This window comes from Strix uralensis, chromosome Z, assembly GCF_047716275.1.
Source record: "Strix uralensis isolate ZFMK-TIS-50842 chromosome Z, bStrUra1, whole genome shotgun sequence".
NCBI classification, from domain to species: Eukaryota; Metazoa; Chordata; class Aves; order Strigiformes; family Strigidae; genus Strix; species Strix uralensis.
Window position 1 is genome coordinate 15,103,965 of NC_134012.1, and position 13,301 is coordinate 15,117,265.

At 40.1% G+C, this 13,301-nt stretch overlaps 1 protein-coding gene across 3 annotated transcripts in view; it reads left to right on the top strand.

Annotated features, from left to right (window-relative positions):
* Positions 1–2,112: 2,112 nt before the first annotated feature.
* Positions 2,113–13,301, top strand: part of AP3B1 (adaptor related protein complex 3 subunit beta 1) — a 163,507-nt gene continuing 152,318 nt past the window's right edge. The window contains exon 1 of one of the 3 annotated variants that reach the window (XM_074855625.1): positions 2,113–2,357. In XM_074855625.1, the coding sequence (XP_074711726.1) occupies positions 2,227–2,357 (131 nt within the window). In that variant the 5' untranslated portion in view covers positions 2,113–2,226. Of the gene's footprint in view, positions 2,358–11,458; positions 11,805–13,301 lie in introns of those variants that run through there. The other 2 variants (XR_012627025.1, XM_074855624.1) reach the window with 2 other exon arrangements.

The window sequence follows — 13,301 nt, forward strand, 5'->3', positions numbered from 1 at the left end:
TGCTTCTCCCCATATTTGTACTCCCACAAATTTCTCTAAATATTCTCTTAATCCTTCCTCTAAGATTACTCTTTAAGTGATATACGTAATAAAATAATTAGTCTGTTGTACTTGAGATATTTCTTATGGCTAACAATAAATACTTATTTTATAGATTTATACAAAGAAGCAAGCAGTTTAAACCTCTTCAGAGAACAAGCAGGCAGTCTTAAAAGAAACTACAATAGATCTACCTGTCAAACTGTGGACTTCGTTTAGTATAGGTTATACCTTCCTACACTGTATGTGCCTTATACACAAATAAAAGATGTAAGCCAGGGGCCCTGTCATGTAAGCATAACCATGTTTGGGACCAAAGTTCAATGTTCTCACAGTTACATTTTTAAATTAACTCATGGTTTGATAAAGAGAGAGTCAATTTTTAATGACTGCTGATAGGAATTCTTGGATCTCTCTGTAGATCAAAGCAACATCTTAAACTTTTAGGAGAGAAGTAAGTGTCCATTTTTTCCTGGTTCAGACCCAGTTCTCCAGTTTACTCTGGGTTTTGATCCTTTAAAATTTGGGATGTAGGATGCTGTCTGACTTGGTATGATCAAGAGGTGTCTGCCTCAAGTCACATTATTGGAAGAGTATCAACAGTTACTGTGACCATTTATGGTACTTATAACAAGGTATTTCCATCTACAGGGAAAGAAAAGTATGATGGCTGTTACAGTAAACGATGCAAACAGCAGGGCAAAAATGGAAGTCTAAAAAACCAGCAGGTAAAATGGCGATGGTCAAGAATATTCACACTAGTACTTTTACACTCTAAGCCATGACTTTCAAGAGACGGTGCTACAGAGAAAAAAGTTGTGAGAGATCATAAACCAAAACCGAAATGTTGGCATCCACAGAAGGCAACAATTGACAACTGCCCTTATAGCATCACCGCACTCTTAATAATTAAAATTCTGCATCGGTAACTCCTTTTGTCAAGTTTATTTGATTGGTAATGACTCAGTTTCAACCAGAAATATACAAGTTGCAGAAAGACAGGCAAGTCAAAAAGCTGCTTCAGAAAAATGACAATCCATTCCCCCCCCCCCCCCTTTTTTTTTTTCTGAGATAAAAAGTATTGATTGTGAACTGTAACCTTTTGGAAACTATTTCAGTTCTCAGGATGAAAAGGTTGAACTCCACTAATGTGTTATGCCAGGAGATGGATAGAAAGGCATTTTAATGAACACAGATTATTCCTCAGACACTGGGGGGAGCGGGAGAAGATGCACATAAGAAAATAAGATTGTAGAAAATAATTAGGAGAAGCTTTCGTCAGACGACTTCTAATTATCCTTTCATATTTTATGGCCTCCCATATGTAGACTGCTGCTGTTAGCCTAGGCTATGCTACAACTACTGTAATAGTGACTGTGGAGGTCAGCATGAGGTACCGATATTTACTGCAAAACATGTAAATTTGTTGTTTGGATTACTAGAAGCAACAAATGAGCTGATGCTATAGGCCATACTTTGTAGGCCCAAGGCACAGCGGAGGGCTGGGAAGCAAAGCTTGCTTCCCAAGCAGCCTGGGTATCTCTGCCCCTGGGCAAGCCAGGCCCTGGGGCTCCAGTCGCAGCCTGGCTGCTGCGGCCGGTCGCTGACAGGAGGCACGGAGCCACAGCTTCTCCCGGAGCTCCCCAGAGGGACGCTGAGCGAGGCTGGCCTCCGCGGGGCCCGCTCGCCCGGTCTCGGGGCCTGCGGGGCCGCCGGATGGGAAGGGAGGGAGGACGGGGCCGTTAAGAGGCGAGGCTGGGAACAGCAGCCGTCCCGAGGCGGCCCTCCGCGCCGGGGAGGCAACCGTCTGCCTCCTGCGGGCGCCGCGGCTCTCCTCGCCCCGGGGCCGGGCGGCAAAGCCCGCTGTACCGAGACACCGGCCCGGGCGCCGCCAGAGGCCGGGAGAGCAGCGGAGGGAAGCGGCAACGGCCGGGCTCTGCCCTCTCCTCGCGCACCTCTCGCGTCACCACCGGGCCGCGTTGCCGTAGCAACGGCAGCCTGTCGGGGCAGGGCGAGTTCTGCCCCGGCCGGCTGGCCCCGCCTCTCGCCACGTGACCTGCCCGCCCCGCCGTGCTGGCGCGTGCCCGCCGCTTCCGGGGGGAGCGCTCGGGTTGTGTCGCGCCGGTAAGTTTGTCGGAGCGGGCGGGGAGCGGCGGCATCGGCATCGGCATCCGTATCGGTATCGGCATGTCCGGCAACGGGCTCAGCTACAGCGAGCAGGGGGGAGAGGCGGCGCCCGAGCTGGCTCAGGAGGCGGTGCCAACCACGACCCCTTCGGCTCCCGCGGCCTTCGGGCTCTTCAGCAGCGACACTAAGAAGTAAGGGGGTCGGGCCGGGCCGGGCTGGGCCCCGCTCCGCGCCGCGCCGCTCGGGCTTGTTTTGGGCGGGCGAGCGGTGACCGGTTCCGTGGGCCTTGGGGCGGTGCTGGGCCGGCGGGACCCTGCCCTCAGGCGGGGGGGCCGGGCGGCGGGGGCGGGGAGGACTGCGGCCTCAGGTCTTCCCCCGGTTGTGGACAGCTCCGGGTGGCCGTGGCGAGAAGGGGTGCCTCGGTTGCCCGGTTTTACTACCTCGTGACTCCGTCGAAAAGTTCGCTTGCTTGCCTTTAAGGTGTTCATAGCAGAATGAGTGATCTATAAAGTTTTCTTTGTTGATTTGTTTGAAAAACTGCTTATTACTTTTCCTCTATTTTGATAGCTACCCACACTGGCATTAGTTTAATTTTGCCTTCAAGTGTATTTAAAAAAAAAAAGTGCTTCGAAGTATTTGTGGGAGTTGTAGTTGGAAATGTAGTTGATTATGGCGAGGTGGCCAACTTGAAGTGGGTGTTAAGTGTTGTGTCTTGGTCAGAAGTCAAAATGAGGAAATGGAGGAGGAAGAAAAACCGGCCGAAGTGCACTAGTACAAAAGGCTTTCAACTCTTTAAAGGAAAAGTGAATTGGGGAGGAAAAAAAAAAGGTGTCTAAATGGAAAGATCAAGAGGTTTGCTAAGCTGGAATTGTATCCTATAACAAATTGGAAATCTATTCTGAGAGCAACCAATAAAAAGCACCATAAACTAAGGTCTCAGGTACATTAGAAAATCAATCACTTCTTCAGTTTGATTGTTCTGCACAAAGAGAGCATCCATGCTCTAGAAACCTCGACTGATGTGTTTATTTTTGTGCCACACCAAAGTAAATCACAACGTGAAGCTGCTGACACTCTGGTGCTTAGCTCTGTGAGACAGCAGCTGATAGGCCTCCTCAGTTTGCTAGACAAGTCACATTTCTCTTCCCCTGCTATTCCACTGAATAACTTTGTTCATTCTGCTCCAGTTAAAATTTTTGCTGCTCTAGCATGAATGACCCTCTGCTGACCTGTACGTTGTAGCTGATTTATGTTGTTTGCACTCTCTTTTTCTGTCCCCTTCCATAGAAGCAACTTTACACTTTATTTCTTAACCATTGTTTTGCTGCTGCCTTTCCACAGGGGGGGGTACCTTGATCATTGGTCATGGCCATAATTCTCTACATAACCCATTTAATCCTAGACTTCAAACTGTTTTGCAGGTGAAGTATAGCTCTCTGTTTTATCAGATGCAGAAGCTGAAGTGACTGATTCTACCTGTGGCTGCCCAGTGGTCAGGGGGAAATATAGCTCTGAAGTCCTGAGATGTCTTGTACACATATATGTATATGGTTGCCTTTCAGTATGGAAGAACTAGAATAGCTTGTGATATGTATGTATACCTTATTAATTGCTTTTCCAGGCTTGTTCTTACACTTACAGGAGGGGAGAGAAGATCCATCTTCTAAAGGAAAGCAGGCATTGATCTCTGTGGTCTTTTGCAGCTGACACATTCTTGTTGAAATAGAAAGATATCCATTATTCAGACCTGTATGGGTAAGCTGTGAGTATGGATCGGATAGTTGCGGAACATACAGCATGCAGGGAAGATTATGAAATTTGTGTAGTGTGAAGAAGCCACTGGACTGCAAGTGAGAGTTATTGTTAGAAAAGCAGACTGTGTTGCAGTCTGTTTGGAAAATGCAGTAGTCATTTATCAAACATATATCATGTATGTCTTATAGTCCGCTGTGGTAATAGAGCTGAAATGGAAATCTTAGAACAGGAACTGTAGCCCAGATGGAGGACATTGCATCTTTTGGTGGTTTGGCTTTGTGTTCCTTAAACTGGTCAGACCTGATCCCTCCCTACTGGGCATACAGAGAAGTGCAAGATGTGACTCTGCCTCTTGCATATTAAAGTCTGGGGATAGTGGGGTATTCTGCTGGTGAAAATAAAATTTTCAGTTACTGGCTTTTCAGAGTTTGTTTGCTGATCTCTCTTGATTGTCACTCAGCACTGCAGAATATGATCTTATATATGCTTATGTTCCATATCACTGTGGTTTTTTTAGTGCTTGGCAAATGTTTTATTGCTGAGGAAGGGGGATTCTTCCTTAGACCTACTGATCATGCAAGAAGTACTCCTTCTCGGTAGAGGGGCAGATGTATAATGTATGGCCTAGAATGTTGCTGCAGTAACTGTTCAACCAGAGGCCTGCACTTGCCTGTTGCCAGTTAATCTGAACAATATCATGTGGTTACAGTATAAATGTCAAAATATTACTGTAAACACTTTATTTAAAAAATCCCAGTCTCTTTTCCTTATGTTGTCTGTCTTCTCCTGTTTGTCATGAAGAAGTAAGCCAAAATGCTTCTGAAATAAATTATTTATTAGGATAGGCTGTCTTCAGTCTTGAAGCATTTGTTAGATAGAATGGCCTATGACAGGTTTCACATGGGGGCACAAAGGAGTATCAGTAGACTTAAATCTGAAGTCTAAAGTTGACCTAATGTAAATGATTTGTCCTAACTCTTTTGCTTTTAGCATTTCAGTAGAAGTACTTACCTAAAAGTTCTGAGCATCTCTTGGTGTCAAAAGCCGATGTGTCTTATTCTCCTGCTAAAACTGCCTTTTTTACCTTTAGCAATTATATGATTTATTCATTAACTTTCAATTACAAATAGAATCTTCAGTTAATGAACACAGTATTTTCTCAACATGTTAGTGTTTTCGTTTCATTGAGACACATGCTATCGGTATTGAAAATATCTTAGTGCCTCAAAACTTTTGTTGTGGTAACATCTTAAATGTAAGTGGAAAGTTTGACTGTTACATCGATAAAGATGAAACAATCATTGAAATACACAGTTATCTTAATACAAACAAGGTACACCATTTGCAAATAACATGTTTCTCATTAGTTAATGTATGTATCCAGTGCAGTGGAAAAACAAAAAAAAAGATTGCAAAAATACAACTTTGGTTTACTTCTATTAGGTAACTGTGTAAATGTTCAGAACAAAGGAAGTGAGGAAAAGAGGTTTTTCTAAACTCTATTCTATAAATTATTACTAAGTACAACATGTACCTAAGAAGCTGTTTTCTTACCATTTTTGACTAAAGTGAAACTCTTCTTGAATGAGAGATTTCACAACAAGTATATGAGACTCTGCATATTGAATCCTGACTAAAGAGACAGATATAACTTGCCTGTTTAGTATGTATTGCTTTTAAAAAGCTTTTTGGTTAGTTAAATTGCTTCAGATATGTCAGAGGTGGATCTCGTGTTCAGAGGATGCAGACTTTGTGTTTGTTCTGTTAAATATCTCAATAACTGAGTAATTAAAAGATCTTACGTACCCAAGATGAGTCAGTCTAAATCTTCTGTGGAATGATTCCCACTGCATGGCTGAAGGTGCCTGTTGTTCTTCTTTCCCTCTCCTTCCTCCAGGCTTGTCACAGGAGCTGACATTTATGGTATTCCTTTATACAGCTATCTTGGGAATTTATTTGTGTGTCCAGGTAGGTGGTCTGATACTTTGTCTGTGAACTGGTTGTGTTCTAGACATAGGTCACTCCAGGTGTTCCAGATGTACATCATTCACATGCCCCACATGTTTGAAAAAGAAGAGAAAGGGTCAGGTTGTGGGCCACCAGAATAATGGCATGGTCTGCAGACAAGTCTTTGCCCATAACAGGAGTTTTCAGCAGAAAATTGGTAAGAGCCGAGTGGTCATGTAAATCTTACGGGCAAGCTGAATGCAGCCTGAGCTGGACCTGGAGCTATTACTCCATGGTCTAGATTGTTGAAATCCATGAAATAAGCATTGCCTATGAGGAAGACTGTTAAAATCATCTGTATAGTGTAGAAACATACCGTTTGATGCACATCACCTAAATGAATAGAGTATTTTTATAGTTACATTATGTACTATTGCTCTGTGTTGAAGGATGAAAACTCTAACCACCTTCCAACTTTTAAGAAAACCTGGAGAGATAATTAATAACAGAATCCATGTTAACTGTATACATTAGGATGCAGCTATTACTGCCTACAGTTAATCGCAGGTGGACAGAGGATTTTCATCTGTATTAAGTGCATTTTAAACAAAATTTACCTGCATGTAATATTAAAATATAATAATGTTTGGTTCTTGGAAGTGATACAGTTTCAGTTCTCTAAACCAAATGTAAAAACTTACAGGTGAACCACATGAGTAACGTCAGCAGATACCAATTGATAAATACAGTATTGAAACAGATGGCAAAATTTATAACATGCATTTTCAACTTTACTGATTTGCATCTTTAAACTGTATTCCTGCCAAGCAAAATACATTTGTAATTTATTAGACCTTTTTTCCTGCAGATCTGGCTTATGCATTCTGTTGAGTTATTCATCAGAAAACTCGGCAGGGCTGCAAACCCATTTTTTTTTTTTTTTTTGCTGAGATTTGCAAGCCTGTTTTGCAGAGAAATCTGAGGTGGTGATTTCATTAAGATACTCATTCCCCAATTCTCTGTGCAGGAGACTTTTCCAAATTCATCAGAGCTAAAAGCTAACTTTCAACAGCTGCCAGAGATGTTCTTGGAGTCTTAAATTGATCTAGTTTTGTCTTGGCATATCCTGTTAACAGTCATAGAAAGCATGTACATAGACTGCCATTTGTGAAATTCTTGGAGGAGACTCCAGCCCTAATATTCAAACTTGATGCATCCGTTAGCTCATTGGCATAGCTACTTTCTTTCCCCATCTGTTATAATGGCGCTATGCCCACTAATATGGTGATATGCCAGTTTTGGTAGGATGTACAAGCCAGCAAAGAGGAATGGTTTGGATGAACTGATGACTCTACAAGATAAAATCTGAACCCTGTAGTCAGTACCAGGATAGGAACTAAATGCAGTGTATGAACGTGGGCATACTATTGCGGAGCACTTCTCCAGCTGAAATTGGTCAGATCTGATGGGGAGTGGCACACAATGAATATATTCTTAGTGCTGTGCATTTGACGCATTATGAGGATGCGAACAATGAACTGTGATTCTTTGCTGTGATTCTCTGTAACAGTCATTAAAAAGTTTTTGAGGCTTTTTTAATTTCCTTTGAAAGGCAAGTCTCATAGTTTTAAGGTCTTCACTGTGGTTCCTGCATATTTATGTTGTCATATATTTGCCTTAAGTGCTTGCTGTGATCTGCGTCCTGAATGGCATTAAAAATGCATTTCTCTAACACTATTATAATATAAGGCTGACACAAGAAATTCCAGATTTTCTTAGATCTGCTTTTCTGAAGACTATTGTCTATGCTACCCTGCGGTAGTTTTCTTACTTTGAGAAAAACAGAATTCTTTTGGCCTATAAGGATTTTTTGGCATCCTGCTAGAAGATGAACAGCATTGTAATGTTCTTTAACAGTGTTTCTGAAATGTTGTGGACATATATGTAAATATACTAACACTGTTGTAGGTTCTGGCAGTGACAGCACCACATTCGTGGTGGTATCTTTAAAAGAAGCCTCTTCCCACCATTTTCAGGAAAGCTGGAAATACTTACTGCCTCTCACTCTCCTTCACAACTATCAAATGCTGCAAAGTGATCTGCAGATGTCTGAAAATTCTGATCACTGGCCTCAAGACAGGCTGTAAATTGACACAACCACGTAAGTGGCAGCACCACCTCACATGCCACTTTTTCAGCCCTCAGGAAACTGATCTCTGCCACCAAGTAAGATTTTTTTCTCGCAGAAGCTTCCCTGCAACATCAGAGGTGTGGGCGCTATCAGGAGAGGTCACATGCAGTGGGGTTGAAAGATTGTACTTTCCATCCTTTCAGACAACCTTTCTTGTTGTGGGGTGAAGTGTCTATAACTACTCTACTGACAACAGATAGATTAAATCACAGTCCTCTCCAGAAAGTGTTTCAGACTGCTTTGTCATACTAGTTGCCATCTGGTTACAGCTTTTGAAATGTAAGTGCATTGATGATGGGGGTAGCAGTGAGATACACGTGTTCGTGCACTGAGTTGCTCAAGCATTTTTCAGGTATTACAGTTTCATGACAGGGAACTGGGAAGATGCTTTATTCAGTTTTGACTTTAGACTTTTCTATGTGTTTCCTCGCTGAGAAGGATGAGACTTTACTATCCAGATGGCAAGGGCTTTCAGAAACTAGTGACAAAGCAATCATTAAATGAGTTAAATTATGTTGCTGGTCAGACTATAACTGGTCGTCTTCTCTGTGGCTCTGAGCCTTGCAGGATACTATAGTTACCCTGATTTTCCTCACATCTCTGCTATATATCCTTTAAAACTATCAAGTTTGCTTTTTGGGTGGTATGTTTGTGTTTCAGATTGAAAAATTAAGGGTGACTGTAAAAGAAATAGATTATTTCTTATCTCATTTGCTCTTTAAACCACAGTATAGTGGTGGCATACATAGCCAAATGTTTTGAGTCTCTCTTGAAATAACAGTCGAATTCTATGTTGGTGTTGTGAATTGGCAATAAAATATAGTGTTACAATGGAAGAGGGTGGTAATACTGAATATCACCACAAGATGTCATTCAAACAGTGTGTGGTGTAGAGTGAAACTCAGATTTCTTGATTTTGTGCTAGAGGAACATCCCAAAGCAACAGCAAAATAAACTCAAATTGCAACATGTATTTAGTGCCATTTTAGCGTCCATGTTACATGGCTCTGAAATCAATTTACAGTTGCTCTTTAAGTGTTAAACTTGTTTAGAGTTTGCTCAATAGCCTGAGCTAGAATAAGCCAATTTATTTTAAGGATTTTGCAGTGCCAGTAAACTGTAAAAAAACCTGATTTTAAAATTTATTTATTTATTTTTTAATTTGTGGGGATGGATACGGGACCTTCCATAGGGCTTCATTACTACTCAGGTGCCAAGACCAGAGATTGAGCTGCTCTGTCAAGTGTGGATTTTCTGCTTTAAACCTAGTAACATTTACAGTACTTCAAACTTCATATTGGAACATTTTGCTGTGCTGCAGGCAAAAAAAAAAATCTTAGTATGCTGTGGTTAAAAGTATGTCATCCAGACTGAAGTCTCCTAAAGACTTTGAACGCAAGAACAATGCAGTTGATACCATGTGACTGAAGGCGTACAGTGGATGGAGAACTTAAAACAAGAAGTGCATTATTAAAACTGTTGAATGCGACTTTTGTAACTTCTGTTCTTGTTCTATAATAGGTGGTTCCATAATATTAGAACTGGTGAAGCTTGCTTTCTCCCTTGTGGTGGATTTGTTTGCCGTTTCCTGTATCTGATCTTGCAGTAACACAATGCTGTCCTTGTATATGAAGAGCCTCTGTCTTGCCACGAGTTTATTTGTTTAAAATTCCTTCCCCTTTCTCAGAGGTGATTAAAACAGTTCCCAGATTTTTAGGCGTACAGATGGCATGGCAAATCATAATTAAATTCTTATTTTATAAAACAACAGGCTGATAAACCTCCAGGAGTAAAGATTTTGTAGCTAAAGAATTATTGCTGCATTGACAGCTGGGCTTCAGTTGCAGTTTTGATACTTATGATATTTTTTTGATATTTTGATACTGCTTTTGATGAAGAAAGCCTCATGGGTGACTTCTTTCAGTAACTAGGTATATTAGAACTGTAGCAAATGCTGACAATTTATGGGTTTTGTCATATGGTGTTGCTAAAAAGAATAGGAGATATAATAAATTTATCAGGGTGGAGTAAATGTTCTCTTAACAGTTTTTCAGAATATGTAGGTGCAGTGGCGAATGATATGCCGTATTTTATGGATTAGTACTTTAGTGCAATTAAAGGTTTGTGATAGTTACTATGAGAAGACAAAGTAACAGAGGCCCAGATTTATCACTGACATAGCTGGTTGAAACTTCAGTGACGTACAGTTTTGCATACCCTCTTTTGTTTTCTGCAAAAGTGGGTAATGTTGCTCAACAGTATCTGAAATCCTAGTCTTAATCTAAGCAAGATGCCAGTTTTAGTGAGTGCTAACAAGAGTATGGCATACTCAGAGTTGTTCTTTAGTTGCTGTTGGCCATAATCAGCATGGAGAGTAATGGTCAGGGTCCTTTCTGGCATAAAAAAATAAAGTTAGGCAATGAATTTGCATTCCTAACTTACACTCACTAGCTTTCAAATTCTTATATTGAGGAATAGAAGCCTGTGATGGTAAAGATCCCAAAGGCATCTGAGTACTGATTCCTTAATATATTAGTAATTGTCTCATTGCCTTTTTTGGTAGATGCTATGCAAATAATAAAGATCGTATTTCATGACCTGTTCATGTTGTATATGGGTATAATATTTCTAATTATAGTCCATACCAGTGCTTTTAACTGGCAACTTTTTAGAACAGTGGGACCATATTATATAGAAGTTAAGACACTAGATTACAGCTCAGGAACTCAGGCAAATCCTGTTACGCTCCTGGATATGGAAGGGGCAGACGGGTGGGAGTCTTTCTGGTTTTCCTTTTTCTCCCCTCAGAAAGTTGTTTCACTTCTTACTGTAGCGAAAATGGGCTCAGCAACAATGTATTTACTCTTACAAAGAATTTTGTATACCTACTGTTGGGACCATTACTGTCTTGCTTCATTCATATAGCTCCTTATTATTTGTAAACTGTCAGATTAGTCTTCTTTAAACCTGGTTTTGCTGCTGAAGTAATAAAGCTTATTTTTCAGCCATCTGTAATATGTACCTTACTCTGTAAGGCTAGAATTACTCCAGAAGCTTTAGCAAGGAGAGGCAAAGATATTGATGCAGCTCAGAGGTTGCTTGCATTTTCCTGAGCTCCTGGCAGGTGGACATAAGTGATAAAGAAATTATTTGTCTAACATTGTATACTGAAGAACTGTCACTTCAGAATAATTAATGAGTATAGAAACATGAACAGCAGTGGGAGGCTTGCATTTATGCTTTCTGTTTTGAGGGATTTTACTTAAGGATTGAAATTCCCTTAAATCATCTTAATGCTTGGAAGCTTAAAATATTTTTGTATTATACAGAAAGACTGAAATGCATTTGTCTTTTCCATTGTTCATTGAGGCTGCTGATAAGAGTTGTTTTTGGAGGGAAATGACCTTTGAAATCTGCGTAGGATATTTGTTTCTAGAAGTTAAAACAGCAAGGGAGTGGGTATCCTGTTACTTAATATGATTTTCTTTTTTTTCTTAGTAGACCTCAGTCTCCTCAGGCAAACTTGGTTGAGTGCAGTCATCTCTTTTTTTTTTTTTTATACTGTACTTAAAAGAATGGAACAAAATTCTGCAATGCTGGGTAAAATAATTGAGGTGTCTTGCACTATTAAATCTGCTCTTAAAGGGCAAAACTTTGAGGTTACACTGAAACCATATTTAACTGTAGAAGAAAAAAGGCTTGCTGCTGCTGATCCATATGAATATATGGAGCAATACTTTACTCTGTAAGTATCTAATGCTTGCAAATCCTAGATTATAATTTGTTAGAAAAGATTACAAAAAATACATCAGTTCATGTAGCAATTAATTTCCAAATGGATTCGTCAAGAACTTGTGTTTTTTTTCTATTTTGTTTTTTTTCTTCCTGCTGCTTTTCTCTTAGGAAAGCAAGGCTGGCTGTAACCAGGTCTTCATGTCTTAATCTCTCTCATTTATATCTTCTGGGTTAACATTTCAAAATGTTTTAATTTGAAGTGTATGATAGAATATTTTCTATAAGCAGTTAGAAGTACATTTCATCATTAAATACTTCTTTCTTTTGTCTTCACATCTTAAATTCACCTTTTGCCTTTTTTCTTTGTATTTGTTACACTGGTAACTCATACTCATCCTGTGATTACTGCCTGCTTTTGTCATTCCCAACTTCTGGGAGGTAGTCTTCAGCATGTACTTGAATCTTGTGCTTTGTGACTTCCCGCGTTTTTGCTACTTGATCCTCAAGTTCAAATTATTGTTTTCTCATTTTCTACTTTCTTACTTTCAGATTTTGTTGTCATATTCTTATTTTTTCATGGGGTTTTTTTTGTTAATTTTTTAATTTTGTAGATGTATTCCTAGACTTGAATCTTAAGCAGTTGCTACAATGTCTTATTCATGCAACACTTCTTGATTCTTTAGTCAGATACTAATTTTTTTGAAAAGTAGTTGCTTTGTTGGTTGTGCCAAGGAACCAGAGCATCCTCCTACCAATTATATGAGAACTAGATGATCATAATTTACTAATATTATCCTGTACTTTAGCTTTTACTGATGTCTCTCTCAATTTGTGCATAATTATGTGAAATAGCAGTAGGAAACTAGAAGCAGGAGCATCAGACTAAAAGCAACTTTCTAAATAAAGTCCAGTCTTCTGCTATATAACTTTGGTAACTGTGCCATATAGATGCTTTCACAAGCTAAGTTTAAAAGGTAAGGATTAAGACTTAAGCAGAAGGAATTAGAAGTCTTGGAAATTTCTGTATCCAACTAGAGCAAAGTCTCGGGCAGGGTGCTTCAAGCTGATCTAAAAGAACTGAGACTTAATATCCTGTGATATCATATGAGGAATAGGAGGACAGGAATGATCAGCAAAATGAGCTGTTTCTGTGGCCAAGAATGATGGGAATAAAGAGAGCTCACAAAAGTTAAATCAAGCTAGCCTTCCTAAAGAGTTAATTACAAGTGGAACTGTACAGAGAGATTAAAAGGTTAAAAAAGCAAATTATTGAATGTATTTTAAGTACAACCCTAAACCAACAAATATTTGATTTCTGATATCAAAAATAAGGATATAGAGCTGAGGGGAAAATACGGAGTGGCTAAAAGGAGTGTGAGGATATAGAGGTGAACACTAGCATGCTTGAAGTGAAATTAGAAAACCAAAGAGCTTAATGTAGAGGGAGGTGTGACTTTATAGCAGGGAGTTTGGAGGAAGGCAGAAGGAAGAGATCTGTGAAATGGCA